Here is a 26,607-nt window from a genome sequence, read left to right on the forward strand (position 1 = left end):
ACCATGTACATTGATGGTGCTATATAAATAAATAATAATAATAATAATAATAATAATAATCAAATAATTCACCAAACATATTCTAATAATGATCAAGGATTGCTAGTAGACTTTCCTAATGGTATTGTTGATATTATTCAGCAAAACAGAAATAAAATGGGTAGACTTAAGCACACTTACATAGAAGAAAATTCCACTGGACACAAAAGGACCTGCTTTTTGAACTATGCACAGAAAGCAATCTATATCAAACCATTTATGTTAATGGTGTTTAAAAAAAACACCAACCTGATAGGTCTTCTGCTTTAAAAGGAAAATACAGAAGTAAACAGTTGTACCATCTATTATCTAGATACTGTTAAAGCATTTTAAAACTGTGAATGAGAAAGAAAGACCAACGAGAATTTATTATATCCTTTTTCCTTATTCCACATTGTGGTCCTGCTCCTGCTCCCACAGAAGTCAGTGGGGGATTTGCTGGCCCTCGGCTGTGGAAATGCCTTCCACCAGAAATCAGGAGGACCATGTCTCTTCCCTCGTGCCAAGTGAAATGTAAGACCCTCTTTTTTTGCAAAAGCCTTCCCTCAACAGCATTTTTGCAGCTTTGTAGCATAGCCTAGGAACTGCACAGAAGCTTGAAACTGAAAGGCAGAATGTACATCAGGACATATTTGGACATGGCCCATGATGTGGTCTTAGGCTTTAGCTAGACCTAAGGTTTATCCCAGGATTGTCCCGGGGTCATCCCTGTTCATGTAAATGGCACACAGGGGATCCTGGGAGCAGGCAGGGATGACCCCGGGATAAACCTTAGGTCTAGCTAAGGCCAAAATGACTCCATCGTGTAATTTTGTAAACACCTTATAGTGATAGCGATGGAAATCTTGGATAGATGAGACATACTTCCACAATGTTGAAGAGTTTAATCTATCCAGCCTTGAAGTCACCAAGAGTCTTTCAATCAGCTTCAATGTGTTTCTTAAGTGTAGTCATTTTGACCAAGGAACAACCAATAGAACTATGTTAAGAAACTGAAACACATACTCTGATCTTATTCTAATCTTGAATTTTGAATTACACGGCCCAGTACTGACAAACTGATTGACTGGTAGTGTAATGGCCCATCCATCTTAAAAAGTCAAACAGGTAGCTTAGGTGTGTGTGAGAGAGAGAGAGAGATCTGGGAATCATGGGCTACAATCTGGTTCACAGTGACCCTATTCAGATGACACACTAAGCCACCGTGGTTAAGCATTTTGAGCTAAACGTTATGGCTTAGCATGTCATGCGAACCATGACTTAGCGTGTTGTGCGAACCATTCCTAATCATGGCGGCTACATAACCATGGTTTAAACGTGCTCACTAACCGTTTTCTGCAAAAGGGTTAGTGGTTTAACCATGGCTTAGCCTCTCATCTGAACAGGTCATTGAATTCAGAAGGCTTAAAACTCTTTAACTTTCACTATTACGCCCTAAATCTTTAAATGACCTCAAAATCAAAACGTTGTAATTAAAATATGTGAATATTGGCCTTGATTTTCATTACTTTTTTCAGTCTGAAATTGGATTAGCTGGGTCCCCAAATGTGGACTTAATTGTTGAAAATATGGATAAACCTTTAGGCCAAGGGTGGGCATCATGTGACCCTCGTGATATTTTGACCTAGAACTCCCATGATCCCTCACCATTGGCAATACTGTCAGGGGTGGATGAAAATTCTAGGCCATAACATCTGATGAGTTCAACCCTGTTTTAAGCAAATCCACCTATCTAAACACCAGCAGTTAAATAGCTGCATTTCATATCTTTTGGAGTGGGATATATTGCTCTGCTAACACATGGGACTCCCATTCAGATTGTGGATCAGGTCCACACCTGCTTTATTTCAGCAATAGCTGGTAAACCAGATATTGCACCATGATTGAATATTACCTCAGTCAACATAATCACATCAGATTTGGTACTACCTGATGGAAAGCTAGACCATATACAGAACCAAGGATAAAAACCTAGCTTGGCTTTGTCCAAAGTATAATGCCACCCTCTCCATTCATCCCTGCTATGAAGACAGTCTACTCCATGCTGCCTTCATTGATTCATTAGGGTTCTCAAGTGAGTCAAAGGTCTATCAATTTGCTGCCTTGCTTTTAACCCATTGGTGAATTGGATTAATGATTAAAATCAGTGATGTGTTGCCCAAATCTGGAGATGTACACAGAATCAAGCCTTAAAGGTATGGACAGCCTTACATAGCCAAACACTTTGAGCCAGTGTGGTGTAGTGGCTAAGGTGTTGGACTGGGAGTCAGGAGATCCAGGTTCTAGTCCCCACTCGGCCATGGAAACCCACTGGGTGACTTTGGCCCAGTCACAGACTCTCAGCTCAATCTACCTCATAGAGTTGTTGTGAGGATAAGATGGAGAGGAGGAGGACTATGTACACTGCCTTGGGTTCCTTTGAAGAAAAAAGGTGGAATATAAATGTAATAAATAAGGTAAATCAATAAATAAAATTACACATTTTAATTTAAAATAATCAAATATCCAATTAATCAATTAATGTTTTTAGCCACAGGAGAAAGTGTAGTGGTGTGCATTTGTATACTTTTATGATTTTGTGAACCGCCCAGAGAGCTCCGGCTATTGGGCGGTATAGAAATATAATAAATAAATAAATAAATAAATAAATAATACTATCCAACAACAACAACAACACACACATACATTTTTAATTGGAACGTTTAACAAAAATGCATTCAGAGTTTTTCCACTTCTTTTTCCGCCTCTGTCTTTTAACAACAGCCTGACACAATGAAATTGAATGTACTTAATTTCTTTGCATCAGCTGCTGTAAAAGCAGGGATCCACAAATTTTGACTTGCCCTTTTGAACCAACCATTCTTTGTGGTTTCCACCAACCCTGCTTGGAGGACTCGAAGCAGATTCTGATCTGACATCACATTGAGCTTCAGATCCACTTGGAAGCAGTGAGATATCCAAGCCATATCCAAGCATCTCCAAATGTCAGAATGAGGTTGAAGATGAGACTTCACCTTCCTCCCACATTTCAGGCCTGGGAGAAGAGTGGATCTCATTCATGAGGATGTGGTGAAACTTCTCACGGTTTGACAATGGCTCTGACATTTAGAGTTCTGAGTGGTTCTGGCAGAAACTCAGCGCAGAATTACAGCCCCATTGAAATCAGAGGCAACAGCCTTCACTGCTATGACCCTCTTCATACATTCAAACTAAACGCCTGAAATATGGTTATATGTCATATCCACATTTCCCTGTCCCATTAACTTTGTGTGTGTGTGTGCGCGCACACACCCACACCCACACCCCTGATATGATACTCTTTCCAGCATACTGTGAAAAATAACAGCATCTAAAATTAAATGCGCCATGCGTCCTGCAGCCACTATCTTTCATTCTAAGAGCACTTTACAAACAAGCCCTGGCAACAGACCATGGAGGAGGCTGAACAGGCAGCTGGCAGCACTTCTGTCCAAAATCCAAAGCCGCTCTGAGAACGTACTTATTGCCATCCACAGGATTAGGATCAGGCTGCAACTGTGTTGAATTGGGTTTTACAGTAGTGTGTGATAAAAAAAAAAAATTGCAATTTTATAGAGACTTAGTTTTTCCTGGTAGGTTTTTCTTTTTTCCCCCGTAACTGGTGACATTTGTTTTGGACGGGTCAGTTTCACCCATACCTACTCTCAGAACCATTGAGCTTTCCCAAACACTCCATTCTTGGTTAAAGTCATTGCCATATTTTTTTAAAAAATCCGTTGCTGGAAAATAGTAACATCAGCTGAATGAACAGCTCTCTTGGGATTCTCATTCTCAAATGCCTTTTCTGGTGATTTGTCCCTTCCTTTGTTATATATATATATATAGGTATCTTACGATCTCTTAAACTGCCTTTAAGAAAATTCCTCCAAAGAAGAGCACATGATTGGGAAGCCATATTTGCTGTGGGGCTGCTGGTCATATAGACATCCCAAAGTGTAATATTTTATTTAACTTGTTTTGTCTTACTAGGAGAGACACACTAAAATTGCATAGCCTCTCATTTATTTTTATTGAAAAATGCATCATCAGACCCCAAAAGAAGGGGGCATTTTATATTTTCAGACTATAATCCTAAACACACTTAACTGGGATGAAGGCCCATTGAATGCAGTAGGGCTTACTTGTGAGTAAACATGCCTAGGGTAGCCCTGTTGGGCTGCAATCCTATGCTTAATTACCTGGCCGTGGCCTTAGCTAGACCTAAGGTTTATCCCAGGATCGTCCCGGGGTCGTCCCTGCCTGCTCCTGGGATCCCCTGTGTGTCATTTACATGAACAGGGATGACCCCGGGACCTTAGGACTAACTAAGGCCCGTAAGTCCCATTTAAGTAACTTTAAGTAAACATGGCTAATATTGTGCTGTTAATAATGGCATTTCATCTCAAACAGTTTCCCCCAGTTTGGTACTCTCCAGAAATTTGGGATTACAACTTCCAGCATTCTTGACCATTGGCCATGTTGTCTGGGGCTGATGGGAGTTGAAATTCTAAACATCTTCAGGATTCCAGGTCAGGAAAGGCTGGTCTAGAGCATATGTAATCCCTTTGGTAAAGACTTTTTAACCACCCTCTGTAATCATTATGCCTTCCTTGTGCAGCTTTCTTACAACATGGCTCTCTGTCTTCTTTTCCCCCAGGCACTTCCTATTTAAACATGGATCTGGTTCTTCAGCTATCTTCAGTGCGGCGAGTCAGAATTATCCTTTAACCTCCAATACTGTTTACTCACCACCTCCTAGGCCACTTCCTCGAAGTACTTTTTCTAGACCGGCTTTCTCTTTTAACAAACCTTATAGATGCTGCAACTGGAAGTGCACTGCCTTGAGCGCGACAGCTATTACAGTCACCCTGGCACTGCTGCTCGCCTACGTCATTGGTAAGTATTGTGCTGTGCATTGCTTTTTCCTTGCATCCTTTTCTTCCATGCACGCACGAGTATTATATGGGATGATTAAGAGTGCGATCCTATACATACCTTTGTAAAAGTAAATCCCACTGAGTTCGATGGGATTTAATCCCAGGTAAGTGTGAATAGGATTGAATCACATATGTGCAGGCTCCAGGAACTTTGTGGGAGCACCCATGCTGACCATGGGAGTGCTTGGGTGCTCACAGCCCTCCTCAGCCCTTTTTTCCAGGCAGCCAATCCACCTCTTCCCACCCAGCTTTGGAGGGAATCTACACATCGTTGTGAGGGCGCTTACATGCGCCCCCACAACGACTGTGTAGACCGAGAAAGAAGAGACGGAGGAAGAGGCAGAGGAGGCGGCGGCTGGGGAACCGGCGGCGTCCTTGCCGCTGCCGCCTCCCCGCCGGCCTCCTGCTGCCGGGCTAAGAGTCACCCGGGTCGGAGAGCTCGGCTTCCGCTTCCGCCGAACTCTCCAACCTGGGTGGCTCTTAGCCCGGCAGCAGGAGGCTGGCGGGGAGGCGGTGGCAAGGACGCAGCCAGTTCCCCAGCCGCCTCCTCCTCCACCTCTTTCTCAGTCTCTTCTTTCTCGGTCTACACAGTCGTTGTGGGGGTGCACTGGGGGCACATGTAAGCACCCTCACAATGACGTGTAGATTCCCTCTCTGTCTCCAGGTATGGAGTGAAGGTGGGGATTGTCTTCTGTTTGTCCTGTCACCCCACCTATAATCCTAGTTTGTCATAGTGCTCCCAGGGGAGACTGGCATTGCCTGTAAAGATTAAATCACGTCAGGTCCAGCTAGGTCACATCAGGCAAGTCAGGTTCTGGACAGATTACTGGCTGAAATTGACCCACAAATGGCAGTTGTCTCAGCAACATGCAAAGGCCTTCTGAGGCTTTCTGAAAGCTAGCAGGTCTGGACCTCTTGTTAACTCCAATTTCCTTCGAGGAGCTGTCTAATTGTTAAAGGACATTGTCTGATTATGCAGCCACTGGCTGCTGTAGCATGAAGGTAATGATGCCTTCTGAGTCAGAGGAGTCAGGTAAAGTCATGTGATGGTTACTGGATAAAGCCTTCCCCTGTGAGCGAGACTGGGGCAGGGATTGAGGCTGGAGAACATGACACCTGCCACACATGATGCTACACATAGCACAACCTCAAGGGAGGCAGCCAGCCCCTCATGAGACATCCTTTTTGGACCAAGGCTCTGCTTCTCATCATTCATGACTGCAGCCCTGTTGGACCACTTGCTGGTGCTTCCAAGCCACCATGTACACAAAAACATAAGAAGTTCCATGCTAGATCAGAACAAGGGTCCATCTAGCCCAGCACTCTGTTCACACAGTGGCCAACCAGCCATTGGCCAGGGACCAACAAAGCAGGACATGATGCAACAGCACCCTCCCACCCATGTTCCCCAGCAACTGGTGCACACAGGCTTACTGCCTCGGATACTGGAGATAGCACACCACCATCAGGGCTAATAGCCATTGATAGCCTTTGCCTCTAGGAATTTATCCAGCCCCCTTTTAAAGCCATCCAAATTGGTGGCTGTCTTGTGGTAGTGAGTTCCATAATTTAACTATGCGCTGTGTGGAAAAGTCCTTCCTTTTATTTGTCCTGGATCTCCCACCAATCAGCTTCATGGGATGACCTCATTGGGTTCTATTATTCTGAGAGAGGGCGAAAAATGTCTCCCCAGCCACATTCTCCACACGATGCATAATTTTGTACACCTCTATCATGTCTCCCCTCTAAGGTCAGGAGCTGTCTTGCATGTCTCCCTGTCTGTGTCTGCACAGACTTTGGTGTTTGGAAAGCCATCCAAATTCCAAACACTTGGTGAACAGGAAGCCCAATACCCGGATGTTTTGTGTACAGCTGCTCCTTTCTCCCAGTGTCTTCTCTGTCATGCTAAAAGAGAAGGGAGAAGGAGTTTAGGAAAAGATAGGGAAGGTTATAAAATTAGATTTGCCTGGAGTCTAGAGAGAAGAACATTTCTCTAACAATATTAAAACTCCTAATCTGTTGAAGTTGATTTTCAACAGGTTTAGGGAAGACACCAGAATAACATCAACCAGTACCCAATTAACTTGTAGAATTTCCTACTACAGGATGAGCTGGTGGGTTTACTTGTTTGTTGGACTTAATGGATTCATGGAGGCCAGGTCTTCCAATGGCATGTTCATGTTCAGAAGCAGGATCTGATTAGAAACCGAGGAGATTACCTTATAACAATTCCTTAGGCATCACAAGGGAGCTACTGCAAACTTTTTAGCTTCTTCAGAAACGACCAGCTACTGTAAAGTTCACTCCCAGAGAAAGCAATGAAGGTCATAAGAGATTCCAAACAAGGGAATTGTTGTTGATGCCTTTCCTTGTGCTTGCTGTTGTTTCAAATGCTCATTTAATTAATTCTACCAATCATTTCAGGTGTCTCTCCTGCTATTTTAATTAGGCTCCCATTGTCATTGTTATTGCTGCTGTCGTTGGCATCATCGAAGTTGTTAGCATTGGTATTATTTCTGTCTTGTTCATATGCTCTAAAGGAGAGTTATTATTTCTGCCTTGTTCATATGCTCTACTGGGAGTGCAATGCATTCTGTTGTATCCACACTCACGGGATCTAGTTACCTGACCTTTACACTCTTTTCAGTTAGCATGGTGCTGTTTCTTTGGGAAGTATATGCTTGGTCTTCATTTCCTGTTCTTGCTCTCAAACAGGAATGGGAAGGAGCCCGCTGTTTTGTGGGTGGGATATGATTACGGTGTTTTACAAAGCCTCTTTGCCACTATGAAAAGATAAGGATGGCCTACTGTTACGTCCTAATAGTTATACAATCCCAACACCAACAGATGTTCCAGCCTGTATTGTAAACTTCAGGGCGGGGTGTGTATGTTGCATGACCACATTTCAGGACAATGTCATGTTATTAATTACACCAAACTAAATGAGACAGCAGTCCACAGGTCTGGTTAGAGAGGGGAGCAGAAGACTCAGGGTATGGACTGATGCTAGGGGCTGAAACTAGGGGCATGTCTACACCATAGGGTGTAGAGGGAGGGAAGGGGAGGACCATAGGTTTACCGGCTTCCGCGATACTCCCTGGGCATCTTGACGGCTGCACAACATCCTGGAAGGATGTTCACCACTCTGCCGCAAAGATCATCTTCTTGGCTCGCCGCTCCGACCATGTTACTCCGCTTCTGAAATCTCTTCATTGGCTTCCAATTCACTTCAGAATCCAATATAAACTTCTCCTGCTGACCTTCAAAGCTTTTCACGGTCTAGCTCCTTCCTATCTCTCCTCTCTCATCTCACACTATTGCCCCGCTCGTGCTCTTCGCTCCTCTGATGCCATGTTTCTCGCCTGCCCAAGGGCCTCTACTTCCCTTGCTCGGCTTCGTCCATTCTGTTCTGCTGCCCCTTACGCCTGGAACACTCTTCCAGAACATTTGAGAACTACAAGTTCAACCGCAGCTTTTAAAGCTCAACTAAAAACTTTTCTTTTTCCTAAAGCTTTTAAAACTTGATGTTGCGCAGACTTCTACTGTTACTTTCTACTGTTAGTTTTACCCTACCCTGTGCCTGCTTACCCTACCCTGTACCTGTTTGCATTCTCTTCCCCTCCTTATTGTTTTACTTTGATTTTATTAGATTGTAAGCCTATGCGGCAGGGTCTTGCTATTTACTGCTTTACTCTGTACAGCACCATGTACACTGATGGTGCTATATAAATAAATAATAATAATAATAATAAATAATAAGGACGTCGTGGCCACTATTTAAAAAAAAAAAAACTAGGAAGAAAAGCACACTTGCGCTCAAGTGTAAAAAGTGAGGTTTAACCCCCCCAAAAACCCACCCCCACTCCCCACCCCCACCCCTGATGGGCACAGACTGCCACCATGCACCTCTGTGCTACTCGTGGGGAGGATGGGACGACCCAGGAACAGTGCCCACATGGCCCACCCTCCCAGGATCATTCCAGACCTGCAGAAAACTTGGGTTTTCCGCAGTTCCCAATATCCCGGGGAAAGTCCCTGTTCATCCCCGGTTGCCCCCAGGATCGCCTGTGCATCATTTGGATGCCCAGGGATGATCCAGGGGCTACCCTGGGATATAGGGCTGGTCTAGACATGCCCTAGATGTGACATTAATTGTGTGAATGCAAAGAATGGGTAAAATCCAACATAAATCCTATTTAGGATTGACCCATTAAAGTGAAAGGGCTTTAATTTAGTCATGGCTCTACTCTAAGTAGGACTTAAATTGTATTACATAGCAACCATATAGAGAGGGGTAGAGGGATCAGGACCATGGAGGTAGAGTTTAATGCTGCCATGGTCCTGATGAAAATCCCCATCCCACAACTGCCACTCCATGTGCCTCAAGCAGGAAGTCTCCACTGGCATCAATGGGGGCTTCCTTCCCTTCTTCATGCACACTAAGGCCACAGCTAGACCTAAGGTTTATCCTGGGATCATCCAGGGTTCACCCCTGCCTGAGCACTGGATCCCCTGTGTGTCACCTAGATGAACAGGTTTGACCCCTGGACGATCCAGGGATAAACCTTAGGTCTAGCTATGGCCTAAAACTTTGGGGAGATTTTCTTTGAAACCACAGCAGAAGGTAGGGATTACGCTTCCCCCAACCCCGCCCCAACAGCTGCTATTACTTCTGGGTGGGAAACCAACACGCATCTAAATTGCTTTCACACAATTAATGTCAAGTCTCATTTATTTATTTGTTTGTTTTATTGCATTTATATCCTGCCTTTTTTCCTCCAAGGAACCCAAGGCAGCGTACACAGTCTTCCTCCTCTCCACTTAATCCTCACAATGACAATCCTGTGACTGGCCCAAAGTCACCCAATGAGCTCCCATGGCTGAGTGGGGACTAGAACCCGGATCTCCTGACTCCTAGTCTGACATTCTAGCTGCTACACCACACTGCCTCTTCTTGGTCACTAGATGTGCATGGCATATGGCATTCATAGCTGATACCAGGACACCAGTTCAGAGAGGAAATATCTCAAGAGAGTTTCACAATTTTATTTCACAACTGGAAAATACCCCTTCTGGTTGGCAGAACTGTGAAAGGAGGGGAGAGCCACAGTTGTGTATAAGTTAGATTTGTTTATATTTGGCAGCTTGTTTGCTTATTTATACATTTATTTATAAGTATAAGTCAAGTGTCAGTCAGGGAATAGAACTGTAGATTTTCTAAAGATCCCCGAAGATAATCTAGTTCAATCCAGTCTTGTAACTGAAGCGGGATTTGTTGGGCCTAAACCCAAATCTTTATCCAAGCTCTTCATAAAATGATCCAAGAAAAGTAATTCTCCATCTTCCCTGAGCACCTTGCTCTGTTTGGCTAACTCCTCATTTGGTTAAGATGTTTGATCTTGATCTAAAATTACTTCTCTGTAGTTCAAATCCCTTTCATGTGTCTGCCTTGTAGTAGAGAGAAATTTATCTCCTTTGTGGAAATCTTTTAAGTATTTTAATGCTTTGAATCCAACACCCATCTTTAAAAAAACAACAACCTGATAGCGTAAATAAGGGGAAGCCCAGCTAGAGGGGGAGAAACACCCGCTTCCCACAAATTCTTTCCCCACTCCTAATTTCAGATTGGAATTTTACAGGGATTTATAACAACATATTGAAAAAAGTCTGTATACAGCTCATAAGTGGAAAGTGCTAACAGCCCTAACAAGTCGTGATGGAATATATATTAAAAAATACTATTACCAGTACCTGGAAAGTGTAGGTGATTATCAGCAGAAATCAAATGGTATCTGGGCTTGCCTGGCTCCCTAATTCTGAGTGAGCTGAAAGGGCTCTAAGAAGCTGAAGAGGGGAGGATGCCCAGGGTGCTGCTTTAGCCTCAATCCTCTAAAACAGCTGTGTTTTGCCTTCGAGAAGGCTGTCATGTCTAACCCTACTGTCCCTGTTTTGGCAGAAGGTGTTTCAGGTAGTCAATCACAATCAGATTCAGACCTAGAGGAGGAGGCGCCAGACACCAGCCAGCCTGGACCAGTGGGGGAGGAAGCTCTCACGGGCTATTCCCCAGCTGGGAGTCAGCCCTCTCCAGAGCTTATCTCCTCAAGGCCAAATCCTACACACTCGGTGGGAAGTGAGGTTTCTTCACGAGGAGAGCACCCCGACAAGCTAGCTGATGCTAGAGTCCGCCGGAAGCTCAAATGCATGAAGCGGAAGGAAGGTGTGAGAAAGTCGGTTCGATTATGCCAGAACCTGCCTCCGCACCAAGCTCTCTGAAGTTATGGGCGTTCGGGAAGTGGCTTCTTATTCTTCTTGAGCGAACAATTTTCTTGCTTTGTTTGCATAGTTTTGCCTAGGGGGACATTTCCAAGAGATTAGACTCTCTTCAGGTAGAAGAGACGTTTGTTGCTTAATCAAAGCTTTGTGGATGACTTAGCAAGCCTCGTCATTTGCCTCCCATCAAAAGCAGGAGTGTTCTGAGAAACAGGACAAAGACAGCTGCAAGCCTGGCCCATGTGGCTCCTTCTCACTCCTTCTCTGAAACCGGAGGAGAACAACAACAAAGGTGACAGCGCCCGGCTACATCAAGGCTGACTGTTAACCCTTGCCATGTCTTGCCGAGGCTGCCTTGTCTGGGTGAGCCTTCCTGGTAAAGCCGGCTCTGCCAGAAACTGGGGTGGCAAGCTCCTTGTTGGGGGAGCGCTTGCCCCCCCTGCCCCACCACTGGCGCCACCACTGTAGGCTGAGGTAAGTTAGGGGTTAGGCTGAGAGTCAGTAACCAGCCAAAAGTCACCTAGAAAGCTTCATGGTTGGGTGGGGATTAGAACCCAGGTCTGTGCAGTCCCAGTTCAACACTCTAACCACTGCAACACACTGTCTCCCTTGGTCCAGTCCTGCTGCCTTCCATAATTGTCATGGGCTAAGTGAAAACAAGCATATATAATTTATGATTGTTTCATATTTATTTGTTTAAGACATTCCTTATTCAATATTTCATTATCAAATAACCCTAAAGCAGAATACAAGCTCTAAAACACATTAAAATACAGGGTTGTGGTGAGAATGGAAGGAGAAGAGGACTATGAAAGCCTCTCTGGGTTCCTTGAAGAGGAACAAAGGGAGGATAGAAACGTAATAATAAATAAATACATAAATAAGACATTTTGCTGCCTGAGGCAGAGCAGAAAGCACTCCCCGCCCCCAAATGGTACCCTAGGCAAGAACTGTTGTTTTGGCAAGTGAGGCAGGAAATTTCACAAGAGCCTCTCCCTGGCAGGTGGTGGGGATGATGATAAACAATAATTTGTGCTTTCACGACAAGCAAAATCTGTTGCCTGAGGCAACTGCCTCACTCTGCCTAATAGTAGGGCCTCCCACCAAGACATTTTTACAATATATATATATATATTGTTTTGGAGTTTTAATGGTACATTTCCTTCGGCACTTTTTTGTGGAAGGGCTATGGTAGGGTGACCATATGGAAAGGAGGACAGGGCTCCTGTGTCTTTAACAGTTGTATAAAAAAGGGAATTTCAGCAGGTGTCATTTGTATATATCCAGCACTTGGTGAAATTCCCTCTTCATCACAACAGTTAAAGCTGCAGGAGCCCTGCCCTGTTTTGAGTGACCCGATACAAAAGAGGGTAGGGCTCCTGCAGCTTTAACTGTTGTGATGAAGAGGGAATTTCACCAAGGGCTGCATGCATACAAACGACACCTGCTGAAATTCCCTTTTCTAAACAACTGTAAAGATACAGGAGCCCAGTCCTCTTTTTCATACGGTCACCCTAGGCTATGGCCATTTGTGATATCCCATTATTTAAATGGGATAATGGACTTTATTGAGAAGAAATGGTTTCGGGCCAGATGATCTTTCATTTAATTGTTATGCAATTCATTTTTAAAAAAAGAAAACCAACACCTGCCAGTCTGTTCAATGTGATGTAGTAGACTGTGTGTTGATGTTGGGTTGGGCATAGCGACAGTTTTTTTTCCCCTTTTGTAACAGTTTGTAACAGTTTTCGGCCACCACGTCAAGTGATGGTGGTGGTGGGAGGGCTCATTTCAGTGGACCCCATCCCCCCTCACACACACTAAAGTCTCCCTCAGAAAAAAGACACAACATGACATAGCATCATTCTGAGGGGGTGTTTTGGAAGGGGAAATGGCAGATACCAAGAAGAGCTACACCATCACCTGTACACACACACACACACATACACACACACACAACAGTTAAAAGGAAAAGGTGCAGCTGATACTTTGGAAGCCCCCCGCCACACACAAAATTGCTTGTAATTTCCCTTTTATAATAATAATAATAATAATAATAATAATAATAATAATAATAATGATTTCTTACCTGCCTCTCCATTTGGATCAAGGCGAGGAACAACAATAAGTATAAAATACACAAAACTGAATTAAAAACATAGTATTAGGGTGACCATATGAAAAGGAGGACAGGGCTCCTGCATCTTTAACAGTTGCATAGAAAAGGGAATTTCAGCAGGTGTCGTTTGTATATATGGAGAACCTGGTGAAATTCCCTCTTCATCACAACTGTTAAAGCTGAAGGAGCTATACTAGAGTGACCAGATTTCAAAGAGGGCCAGGCACCTGCAGCTTTAACTGTGGTGATGAAGAGGGAATTTCACCAAGTGCTGCATGCATAAAAATGACACCTGCTGAAATTCCCTTTTCAATACAACTGTTAAAGATACAGGAGCCCTGTTCTCCTTTTCATATGGTCACCCTACATAGTATACATCCTAAAAACATCCTAAAATTAACCCCTGGTTTTGTGCTTCTTCAAATCCTCCGTAGCATTATGACTGAACATTCCCAGCTGAGAACTTTCCACTCAGCCTTACTTTCCGTTTCCTATTTTCTCTCCTCTGAGGTAATTCTTTCTTATTCCTGTGGCGGCAGTCGAGGGAGGCACTGGTCTCTTCATTTGGAATCACCTGGAGCTGAGTGGTGGGCAGCTCTTACCAGGCGAATATTCTGTTTACAGGGATTTCTTTTTAGCTGAAAATGGTGAAGGGGGAAGAGGTTATGACATGGAGACAAGCAGATTTGATAAGCAGACCTAGTCTACAGGAATCCAGTGTTGCGGTGACATTTCCCAATTGCATTTCCTAAATGTAAGGGAAGTTTAATATTATGTTTTGCTAATGCCCACCCCCCTACACACACACACACACACAAGATGAAGTTGGCTGAGGTTATTCACTCTCATACCAGTACCACTTCGCTGTTCACCTGGAGATAAGACATGTAGGCTTGATAAATACGTACTATCTCCAGTATTCGAAGCAATAAGCCTTTGTGCATCAGTTGCTGGGGAACATGGGTGGGAGGGTGCTGTTGCACCATGTCCTGCTTGTTCATCCCGGGCCGACAGCTGGTTGGCCACTGTGTGAACAGAGTGCTGGACTAGATGGACCCTTGGTCTGATCCAGCATCAGGGCACTTCTGATGTCCTTTCTGCACTTATTGCTTCCACCCAACCCTTAAATTCATGGATCCACCGTAGGGGAGTCTCTTGTGTTTCAGCCAACCTTCATATTTTGTTCCCTGCCAAACTTTACAGAACACAAGTTGACAAGCTGTGCTTACACAGAAGGTAGATAAGAATAAATTCAATTTAATCATTGGCTTTGTAGCAGATGGTGGGTTAATCCAGTTTACAAAATGTAATCTGAAACACACACACACACACACACACACACACCATGTACAGTTTTCCAGTTCCTTTAAATATATTACTCAAAATGTAAGATAAATAATCAGTTCTCTAGACACGGCAGGGGATTACAGCAGCCACAGTCGTGGCTGCTGTATGTTAAGGGCCGTCAGTAATCTGAGCATTCTACCATTATAATTTTTTAGCGGGGGGGGAAGGGGAATTTAGGGTCCTAAAATGAAAAATATTTCAGGAATCTTTCTGAAACGCGGGTACTGCCAGAAAGAAATGCTGGCTTTACATTCCCTGCGCGTTTCAGGGAGATTCCTGAAATATTGAGGTCTGGGTGGGAGTTTAAAGGAGAAAAAGGGAGAGAAACTCTGTCCGTCACAATCTGCTTTGTTTTGCTCGGGGGGTGGCGACTTTTTTTTTGCGCAGCTGTAGCGCAAAAGGGGAAGCCTCCCGGAGCAATCTATAACGAGGATTAAATTCCCCTATCCATCCGATTGATGGAATGGCCTTTCTTTTTTTAAAAGACCGTTCCATCAATTTTTAATTAATTTTTTAAAATCCCATGTTTCTCAATGGGGAATCTGATAAGCTCACGCATGCGCGTGAGCTTCAGAATCCCCAGAGAGAGACGGAGAGCAGGGAGAGCGCGACGGGCCAGGTAAGTGGGGTTAGGGGAGCTTGCCTGGAGCCGCTGCTGCATTCGTGCAGCGGCGGGCCCAGGCGTAGCGGGGGGGGGGGGGAAATCGGGGGGGGGAGAAGTCGCCCCCCACCCCCCGGTTTCACCTTGTCCGTCGGCTGCAGCCCGGGGTTTCAATTGAGCGCCCGGCTGCACCCGAAAGCAAGCCGGGCGCTCACTTGAAACCCCGGGCTGCAGTCGACTTGGGCGGAGGGGGGGGAGGAGAGGGGCCCCCGCGTCGCTGGGGTGGGGGTGCGGGGGGACCTTCCCTAGCCTCGCCGCAGCTCGAACTGCGGCGGCGAGGGCAGGGAAGAGCCGCGCCGCTGGTGTGTGTGTGTGTGTGTGTGTGAGAGAGAGAGAGAGAGAGAGAGATTGATTCCCTGGTCTCCGCTGCTGCCAACCGCGGCAGCGGCCGGAGGCTAGGGAGTCAATCTCTCTCTCTCTCTCTCTCTCACACACACACACACCAGCGGCGCGGCTTGGGCGGGGGAGAGGGGGAAGAAGAGGAAGGACTTCCCTTACCTTCCTCTTGCTGCTCTGGTGGGGAAATGGGCTTCCCCGACGGAAACGGAAGTGACGGCACTTCTGTTTCCGGCAGGGAAGCCCATTTCCCCACCAGAGCAGCAAGAGGAAGGTAAGGGAAGTCCTTCCTCTCCCACGGCGCGCGCGCGCGCGCGCGCGCGTGTGTGTGTGTGTGGGGGGTGTGTGTGTGGGGGAGTGTTGGGGGTGTTGTGTGTGTGTGTGTGGGTGGGTGTGTGGGGTGTGTGTGGGGGGTGGAGTGTGTGTGTGGGGTGTGTGTGGGGTGTGTGGGGGGGTGGGGAGGTGTGTGGGGGTGTGTGTGTGGGTGGAGGTGTGTGTGGGGTGGGGTGGGGTGTGGGGGGGTGGATGTGTGGGTGTGTGTGGGGGATGTGGGGGGGTGGTGTGTGTGGTGTGTGTGGGTGGAGGTGTGTGTGTGGGTGGGTGGTGCGTGTGTGTGTGGAGTGTGTGTGTGGGTGTGGGGTGTGTGGGGGTGGTGTGTGTGGGTGGGGTGTGGGGGTGGGGTGTGGGGGTGGGTGTGGGTGGGGTGGGTGTGGGTGTGTGGGGTGTGGGTGTGTGTGTGGGGTGGGGTGGGTGGTGGGGGGGGTGGATGTGTGGGTGTGGGTGGGGGATGTGGGGGGGTGGGGTGTGTGGTGTGTGTGGGTGGAGGTGTGTGGGTGGGTGGGTGAGGTGTGTGTGTGTGTGGAGTGTGTGTGTGGGTGGGGGGTGTGGGTGGGTGGTGTGTGTGGGGTGTGTGTGTGGGTGGGGTGTGTGTGTGTGGGTGGGGGTGGGGGTGGGGTGTGGGTGTGGGGTGTGTGGGTGTGTGGGGTGTGGGTGTGTGGGATGTGGGTGTGTGTGTGTGTGTGGGGTGTGTGTGGGGTGGGGTGGGGTGTGGGGGGGTGGATGTGTGGGTGTGGGTGGGGGATGTGGGGGGTGTGTGTGTGGGGTGTGTGGGTGGAGGTGTGTGTGTGGGTGTGTGGGGTGTGGGTGTGTGTGGAGTGTGTGTGTGGGTGGGGGGTGTGGAGAACCTGGTGAAATCCCCTCTTCGTCACAACAGTTAAAGCTGCAGGAACCCTGCCATCTTGACCAGATACAAAAGAGGCAAGGCTCCTGCGACTTTAAATGTTGTGTTGAAGAGAGAATTTCACCAGGTGCTACATGCATACAAATGACACCTGCTGAAATTCCCTTTTCTATGCAACTATTAAGCAAACAGGAGCCCTGTACTCTTTTGCATATGGCCTCCCTAGCCACATGAAAAGGAAGAAAGGGCTCCTGCATTTTTAACAGTTGCCTAGAAAAGGGGATTTCAGCAGGTGTCATTTGTATATATGGAGAACCTGGTGAAATTCCCTCTTCGTCACAACAGTTAAAGCTGCAGGAACCCTGCCATCTTGACCAGATACAAAAGAGGCAAGGCTCCTGTGACTTTAAACATTGTGATGAAGAGAGAATTTCACCAGGTGCTACATGCATACAAATGACACCTGCTGAAATTCCCTTTTCTAGGCAATGCACTCTGCCCATGTTCATAGAATCGTAGAATAGCAGAGTTGAAAAGGGGGCCTATGAGGGCATCTAGTCCATCCCACTTCTTAATGCAGGAATTTAGCTGGCAGTTAGGGAGAACTTCCTCCCTCCAGTTATCGTTGCATGTTTGGCTCACATCAGCCACAGGCAATGCACTCTGCCCATGTTCATAGAATCGTAGAATAGCAGAGTTGAAAAGGGGGCCTATGAGGGCATCTAGTCCATCCCACTTCTTAATGCAGGAATTTAGCTGGCAGTTAGGGAGAACTTCCTCCCTCCAGTTATCGTTGCATGTTTGGCTCACATCAGCCACAGGCAATGCACTCTGCCCATGTTCATAGAATCGTAGAATAGCAGAGTTGAAAAGGGGGCCTATGAGGGCATCTAGTCCATCCCACTTCTTAATGCAGGAATTTAGCTGGCAGTTAGGGAGAACTTCCTCCCTCCAGTTATCGTTGCATGTTTGGCTCACATCAGCCACAGGCAATGCACTCTGCCCATGTTCATAGAATCGTAGAATAGCAGAGTTGAAAAGGGGGCCTATGAGGGCATCTAGTCCATCCCACTTCTTAATGCAGGAATTTAGCTGGCAGTTAGGGAGAACTTCCTCCCTCCAGTTATCGTTGCATGTTTGGCTCACATCAGCCACAGGCAATGCACTCTGCCCATGTTCATAGAATCGTAGAATAGCAGAGTTGAAAAGGGGGCCTATGAGGGCATCTAGTCCATCCCACTTCTTAATGCAGGAATTTAGCTGGCAGTTAGGGAGAACTTCCTCCCTCCAGTTATCGTTGCATGTTTGGCTCACATCAGCCACAGGCAATGCACTCTGCCCATGTTCATAGAATCGTAGAATAGCAGAGTTGAAAAGGGGGCCTATGAGGGCATCTAGTCCATCCCACTTCTTAATGCAGGAATTTAGCTGGCAGTTAGGGAGAACTTCCTCCCTCCAGTTATCGTTGCATGTTTGGCTCACATCAGCCACAGGCAATGCACTCTGCCCATGTTCATAGAATCGTAGAATAGCAGAGTTGAAAAGGGGGCCTATGAGGGCATCTAGTCCATCCCACTTCTTAATGCAGGAATTTAGCTGGCAGTTAGGGAGAACTTCCTCCCTCCAGTTATCGTTGCATGTTTGGCTCACATCAGCCACAGGCAATGCACTCTGCCCATGTTCATAGAATCGTAGAATAGCAGAGTTGAAAAGGGGGCCTATGAGGGCATCTAGTCCATCCCACTTCTTAATGCAGGAATTTAGCTGGCAGTTAGGGAGAACTTCCTCCCTCCAGTTATCGTTGCATGTTTGGCTCACATCAGCCACAGGCAATGCACTCTGCTCATGTTCATAGAATCGTAGAATAGCAGAGTTGAAAAGGGGGCCTATGAGGGCATCTAGTCCAACCCCCTTCTTAATGCAGGAATTTAGCTGGCAGTTAGGGAGAACTTCCTCCCTCCAGTTATCGTTGCATGTTTGGCTCACATCAGCCACAGGCAATGCACTCTGCCCATGTTCATAGAATCGTAGAATAGCAGAGTTGAAAAGGGGGCCTATGAGGGCATCTAGTCCATCCCACTTCTTAATGCAGGAATTTAGCTGGCAGTTAGGGAGAACTTCCTCCCTCCAGTTATCGTTGCATGTTTGGCTCACATCAGCCACAGGCAATGCACTCTGCTCATGTTCATAGAATCATAGAATAGCAGAGTTGAAAAGGGGGCCTATGAGGGCATCTAGTCCAACCCCCTTCTTAATGCAGGAATTTAGCTGGCAGTTAGGGAGAACTTCCTCCCTCCAGTTATCGTTGCATGTTTGGCTCACATCAGCCACAGGCAATGCACTCTGCCCATGTTCATAGAATCGTAGAATAGCAGAGTTGAAAAGGGGGCCTATGAGGGCATCTAGTCCATCCCACTTCTTAATGCAGGAATTTAGCTGGCAGTTAGGGAGAACTTCCTCCCTCCAGTTATCGTTGCATGTTTGGCTCATATCAGCCACAGGCAATGCACTCTGCCCATGTTCATAGAATCGTAGAATAGCAGAGTTGAAAAGGGGGCCTATGAGGGCATCTAGTCCATCCCACTTCTTAATGCAGGAATTTAGCTGGCAGTTTGGTAGAACTTCCTCCCTCCAGTTATCGTTGCATGTTTGGCTCACATCAGCCACAGGCAATGCACTCTGCCCATGTTCATAGAATCGTAGAATAGCAGAGTTGAAAAGGGGGCCTATGAGGGCATCTAGTCCATCCCACTTCTTAATGCAGGAATTTAGCTGGCAGTTAGGGAGAACTTCCTCCCTCCAGTTATCGTTGCATGTTTGGCTCACATCAGCCACAGGCAATGCACTCTGCCCATGTTCATAGAATCGTAGAATAGCAGAGTTGAAAAGGGGGCCTATGAGGGCATCTAGTCCATCCCACTTCTTAATGCAGGAATTTAGCTGGCAGTTAGGGAGAACTTCCTCCCTCCAGTTATCGTTGCATGTTTGGCTCATATCAGCCACAGGCAATGCACTCTGCCCATGTTCATAGAATCGTAGAATAGCAGAGTTGAAAAGGGGGCCTATGAGGGCATCTAGTCCATCCCACTTCTTAATGCAGGAATTTAGCTGGCAGTTAGGGAGAACTTCCTCCCTCCAGTTATCGTTGCATGTTTGGCTCACATCAGCCACAGGCAATGCACTCTGCCCATGTTCATAGAATCGTAGAATAGCAGAGTTGAAAAGGGGGCCTATGAGGGCATCTAGTCCATCCCACTTCTTAATGCAGGAATTTAGCTGGCAGTTAGGGAGAACTTCCTCCCTCCAGTTATCGTTGCATGTTTGGCTCACATCAGCCACAGGCAATGCACTCTGCCCATGTTCATAGAATCGTAGAATAGCAGAGTTGAAAAGGGGGCCTATGAGGGCATCTAGTCCATCCCACTTCTTAATGCAGGAATTTAGCTGGCAGTTAGGGAGAACTTCCTCCCTCCAGTTATCGTTGCATGTTTGGCTCACATCAGCCACAGGCAATGCACTCTGCCCATGTTCATAGAATCGTAGAATAGCAGAGTTGAAAAGGGGGCCTATGAGGGCATCTAGTCCATCCCACTTCTTAATGCAGGAATTTAGCTGGCAGTTAGGGAGAACTTCCTCCCTCCAGTTATCGTTGCATGTTTGGCTCACATCAGCCACAGGCAATGCACTCTGCCCATGTTCATAGAATCGTAGAATAGCAGAGTTGAAAAGGGGGCCTATGAGGGCATCTAGTCCATCCCACTTCTTAATGCAGGAATTTAGCTGGCAGTTAGGGAGAACTTCCTCCCTCCAGTTATCGTTGCATGTTTGGCTCACATCAGCCACAGGCAATGCACTCTGCCCATGTTCATAGAATCGTAGAATAGCAGAGTTGAAAAGGGGGCCTATGAGGGCATCTAGTCCATCCCACTTCTTAATGCAGGAATTTAGCTGGCAGTTAGGGAGAACTTCCTCCCTCCAGTTATCGTTGCATGTTTGGCTCACATCAGCCACAGGCAATGCACTCTGCTCATGTTCATAGAATCGTAGAATAGCAGAGTTGAAAAGGGGGCCTATGAGGGCATCTAGTCCAACCCCCTTCTTAATGCAGGAATTTAGCTGGCAGTTAGGGAGAACTTCCTCCCTCCAGTTATCGTTGCATGTTTGGCTCACATCAGCCACAGGCAATGCACTCTGCCCATGTTCATAGAATCGTAGAATAGCAGAGTTGAAAAGGGGGCCTATGAGGGCATCTAGTCCATCCCACTTCTTAATGCAGGAATTTAGCTGGCAGTTAGGGAGAACTTCCTCCCTCCAGTTATCGTTGCATGTTTGGCTCACATCAGCCACAGGCAATGCACTCTGCTCATGTTCATAGAATCATAGAATAGCAGAGTTGAAAAGGGGGCCTATGAGGGCATCTAGTCCAACCCCCTTCTTAATGCAGGAATTTAGCTGGCAGTTAGGGAGAACTTCCTCCCTCCAGTTATCGTTGCATGTTTGGCTCACATCAGCCACAGGCAATGCACTCTGCCCATGTTCATAGAATCGTAGAATAGCAGAGTTGAAAAGGGGGCCTATGAGGGCATCTAGTCCATCCCACTTCTTAATGCAGGAATTTAGCTGGCAGTTAGGGAGAACTTCCTCCCTCCAGTTATCGTTGCATGTTTGGCTCATATCAGCCACAGGCAATGCACTCTGCCCATGTTCATAGAATCGTAGAATAGCAGAGTTGAAAAGGGGGCCTATGAGGGCATCTAGTCCATCCCACTTCTTAATGCAGGAATTTAGCTGGCAGTTAGGGAGAACTTCCTCCCTCCAGTTATCGTTGCATGTTTGGCTCACATCAGCCACAGGCAATGCACTCTGCCCATGTTCATAGAATCGTAGAATAGCAGAGTTGAAAAGGGGGCCTATGAGGGCATCTAGTCCATCCCACTTCTTAATGCAGGAATTTAGCTGGCAGTTAGGGAGAACTTCCTCCCTCCAGTTATCGTTGCATGTTTGGCTCATATCAGCCACAGGCAATGCACTCTGCCCATGTTCATAGAATCGTAGAATAGCAGAGTTGAAAAGGGGGCCTATGAGGGCATCTAGTCCATCCCACTTCTTAATGCAGGAATTTAGCTGGCAGTTAGGGAGAACTTCCTCCCTCCAGTTATCGTTGCATGTTTGGCTCACATCAGCCACAGGCAATGCACTCTGCCCATGTTCATAGAATCGTAGAATAGCAGAGTTGAAAAGGGGGCCTATGAGGGCATCTAGTCCATCCCACTTCTTAATGCAGGAATTTAGCTGGCAGTTAGGGAGAACTTCCTCCCTCCAGTTATCGTTGCATGTTTGGCTCACATCAGCCACAGGCAATGCACTCTGCCCATGTTCATAGAATCGTAGAATAGCAGAGTTGAAAAGGGGGCCTATGAGGGCATCTAGTCCATCCCACTTCTTAATGCAGGAATTTAGCTGGCAGTTAGGGAGAACTTCCTCCCTCCAGTTATCGTTGCATGTTTGGCTCACATCAGCCACAGGCAATGCACTCTGCCCATGTTCATAGAATCGTAGAATAGCAGAGTTGAAAAGGGGGCCTATGAGGGCATCTAGTCCATCCCACTTCTTAATGCAGGAATTTAGCTGGCAGTTAGGGAGAACTTCCTCCCTCCAGTTATCGTTGCATGTTTGGCTCACATCAGCCACAGGCAATGCACTCTGCCCATGTTCATAGAATCGTAGAATAGCAGAGTTGAAAAGGGGGCCTATGAGGGCATCTAGTCCATCCCACTTCTTAATGCAGGAATTTAGCTGGCAGTTAGGGAGAACTTCCTCCCTCCAGTTATCGTTGCATGTTTGGCTCACATCAGCCACAGGCAATGCACTCTGCCCATGTTCATAGAATCGTAGAATAGCAGAGTTGAAAAGGGGGCCTATGAGGGCATCTAGTCCATCCCACTTCTTAATGCAGGAATTTAGCTGGCAGTTAGGGAGAACTTCCTCCCTCCAGTTATCGTTGCATGTTTGGCTCACATCAGCCACAGGCAATGCACTCTGCTCATGTTCATAGAATCGTAGAATAGCAGAGTTGAAAAGGGGGCCTATGAGGGCATCTAGTCCAACCCCCTTCTTAATGCAGGAATTTAGCTGGCAGTTAGGGAGAACTTCCTCCCTCCAGTTATCGTTGCATGTTTGGCTCACATCAGCCACAGGCAATGCACTCTGCCCATGTTCATAGAATCGTAGAATAGCAGAGTTGAAAAGGGGGCCTATGAGGGCATCTAGTCCATCCCACTTCTTAATGCAGGAATTTAGCTGGCAGTTAGGGAGAACTTCCTCCCTCCAGTTATCGTTGCATGTTTGGCTCACATCAGCCACAGGCAATGCACTCTGCTCATGTTCATAGAATCATAGAATAGCAGAGTTGAAAAGGGGGCCTATGAGGGCATCTAGTCCAACCCCCTTCTTAATGCAGGAATTTAGCTGGCAGTTAGGGAGAACTTCCTCCCTCCAGTTATCGTTGCATGTTTGGCTCACATCAGCCACAGGCAATGCACTCTGCCCATGTTCATAGAATCGTAGAATAGCAGAGTTGAAAAGGGGGCCTATGAGGGCATCTAGTCCATCCCACTTCTTAATGCAGGAATTTAGCTGGCAGTTAGGGAGAACTTCCTCCCTCCAGTTATCGTTGCATGTTTGGCTCATATCAGCCACAGGCAATGCACTCTGCCCATGTTCATAGAATCGTAGAATAGCAGAGTTGAAAAGGGGGCCTATGAGGGCATCTAGTCCATCCCACTTCTTAATGCAGGAATTTAGCTGGCAGTTAGGGAGAACTTCCTCCCTCCAGTTATCGTTGCATGTTTGGCTCACATCAGCCACAGGCAATGCACTCTGCCCATGTTCATAGAATCGTAGAATAGCAGAGTTGAAAAGGGGGCCTATGAGGGCATCTAGTCCATCCCACTTCTTAATGCAGGAATTTAGCTGGCAGTTAGGGAGAACTTCCTCCCTCCAGTTATCGTTGCATGTTTGGCTCACATCAGCCACAGGCAATGCACTCTGCCCATGTTCATAGAATCGTAGAATAGCAGAGTTGAAAAGGGGGCCTATGAGGGCATCTAGTCCATCCCACTTCTTAATGCAGGAATTTAGCTGGCAGTTAGGGAGAACTTCCTCCCTCCAGTTATCGTTGCATGTTTGGCTCACATCAGCCACAGGCAATGCACTCTGCCCATGTTCATAGAATCGTAGAATAGCAGAGTTGAAAAGGGGGCCTATGAGGGCATCTAGTCCATCCCACTTCTTAATGCAGGAATTTAGCTGGCAGTTAGGGAGAACTTCCTCCCTCCAGTTATCGTTGCATGTTTGGCTCACATCAGCCACAGGCAATGCACTCTGCCCATGTTCATAGAATCGTAGAATAGCAGAGTTGAAAAGGGGGCCTATGAGGGCATCTAGTCCATCCCACTTCTTAATGCAGGAATTTAGCTGGCAGTTAGGGAGAACTTCCTCCCTCCAGTTATCGTTGCATGTTTGGCTCACATCAGCCACAGGCAATGCACTCTGCCCATGTTCATAGAATCGTAGAATAGCAGAGTTGAAAAGGGGGCCTATGAGGGCATCTAGTCCATCCCACTTCTTAATGCAGGAATTTAGCTGGCAGTTAGGGAGAACTTCCTCCCTCCAGTTATCGTTGCATGTTTGGCTCACATCAGCCACAGGCAATGCACTCTGCCCATGTTCATAGAATCGTAGAATAGCAGAGTTGAAAAGGGGGCCTATGAGGGCATCTAGTCCATCCCACTTCTTAATGCAGGAATTTAGCTGGCAGTTAGGGAGAACTTCCTCCCTCCAGTTATCGTTGCATGTTTGGCTCACATCAGCCACAGGCAATGCACTCTGCCCATGTTCATAGAATCGTAGAATAGCAGAGTTGAAAAGGGGGCCTATGAGGGCATCTAGTCCATCCCACTTCTTAATGCAGGAATTTAGCTGGCAGTTAGGGAGAACTTCCTCCCTCCAGTTATCGTTGCATGTTTGGCTCACATCAGCCACAGGCAATGCACTCTGCTCATGTTCATAGAATCGTAGAATAGCAGAGTTGAAAAGGGGGCCTATGAGGGCATCTAGTCCAACCCCCTTCTTAATGCAGGAATTTAGCTGGCAGTTAGGGAGAACTTCCTCCCTCCAGTTATCGTTGCATGTTTGGCTCACATCAGCCACAGGCAATGCACTCTGCCCATGTTCATAGAATCGTAGAATAGCAGAGTTGAAAAGGGGGCCTATGAGGGCATCTAGTCCATCCCACTTCTTAATGCAGGAATTTAGCTGGCAGTTAGGGAGAACTTCCTCCCTCCAGTTATCGTTGCATGTTTGGCTCACATCAGCCACAGGCAATGCACTCTGCTCATGTTCATAGAATCATAGAATAGCAGAGTTGAAAAGGGGGCCTATGAGGGCATCTAGTCCAACCCCCTTCTTAATGCAGGAATTTAGCTGGCAGTTAGGGAGAACTTCCTCCCTCCAGTTATCGTTGCATGTTTGGCTCACATCAGCCACAGGCAATGCACTCTGCCCATGTTCATAGAATCGTAGAATAGCAGAGTTGAAAAGGGGGCCTATGAGGGCATCTAGTCCATCCCACTTCTTAATGCAGGAATTTAGCTGGCAGTTAGGGAGAACTTCCTCCCTCCAGTTATCGTTGCATGTTTGGCTCATATCAGCCACAGGCAATGCACTCTGCCCATGTTCATAGAATCGTAGAATAGCAGAGTTGAAAAGGGGGCCTATGAGGGCATCTAGTCCATCCCACTTCTTAATGCAGGAATTTAGCTGGCAGTTTGGTAGAACTTCCTCCCTCCAGTTATCGTTGCATGTTTGGCTCACATCAGCCACAGGCAATGCACTCTGCCCATGTTCATAGAATCGTAGAATAGCAGAGTTGAAAAGGGGGCCTATGAGGGCATCTAGTCCATCCCACTTCTTAATGCAGGAATTTAGCTGGCAGTTAGGGAGAACTTCCTCCCTCCAATTATCGTTGCATGTTTGGCTCACATCAGCCACAGGCAATGCACTCTGCCCATGTTCATAGAATCGTAGAATAGCAGAGTTGAAAAGGGGGCCTATGAGGGCATCTAGTCCATCCCACTTCTTAATGCAGGAATTTAGCTGGCAGTTAGGGAGAACTTCCTCCCTCCAGTTATCGTTGCATGTTTGGCTCATATCAGCCACAGGCAATGCACTCTGCCCATGTTCATAGAATCGTAGAATAGCAGAGTTGAAAAGGGGGCCTATGAGGGCATCTAGTCCATCCCACTTCTTAATGCAGGAATTTAGCTGGCAGTTAGGGAGAACTTCCTCCCTCCAGTTATCGTTGCATGTTTGGCTCACATCAGCCACAGGCAATGCACTCTGCCCATGTTCATAGAATCGTAGAATAGCAGAGTTGAAAAGGGGGCCTATGAGGGCATCTAGTCCATCCCACTTCTTAATGCAGGAATTTAGCTGGCAGTTAGGGAGAACTTCCTCCCTCCAGTTATCGTTGCATGTTTGGCTCACATCAGCCACAGGCAATGCACTCTGCCCATGTTCATAGAATCGTAGAATAGCAGAGTTGAAAAGGGGGCCTATGAGGGCATCTAGTCCATCCCACTTCTTAATGCAGGAATTTAGCTGGCAGTTAGGGAGAACTTCCTCCCTCCAGTTATCGTTG

General features: G+C 46.8%; 1 protein-coding gene across 8 annotated transcripts in view; it reads left to right on the forward strand.

Moving 5' to 3' along the window:
• TENM1 (teneurin transmembrane protein 1) overlaps positions 1–26,607 on the forward strand; it is a 332,266-nt gene that overhangs the window by 107,268 nt on the left and 198,391 nt on the right. For 5 of the 8 annotated variants that reach the window (XM_063141817.1, XM_063141823.1, XM_063141820.1 and 2 more), the window contains exons 4-5: positions 460–552; positions 4,715–4,953. In XM_063141817.1, coding sequence (XP_062997887.1) covers positions 460–552; positions 4,715–4,953 — 332 coding nt within the window. The remainder of the gene's footprint in view (positions 1–459; positions 553–4,714; positions 4,954–26,607) is intronic. The other 3 variants (XM_063141821.1, XM_063141822.1, XM_063141825.1) reach the window with 1 other exon arrangement.

This window comes from Elgaria multicarinata, chromosome 15 (assembly GCF_023053635.1).
Source record: "Elgaria multicarinata webbii isolate HBS135686 ecotype San Diego chromosome 15, rElgMul1.1.pri, whole genome shotgun sequence".
NCBI classification, from domain to species: Eukaryota; Metazoa; Chordata; class Lepidosauria; order Squamata; family Anguidae; genus Elgaria; species Elgaria multicarinata.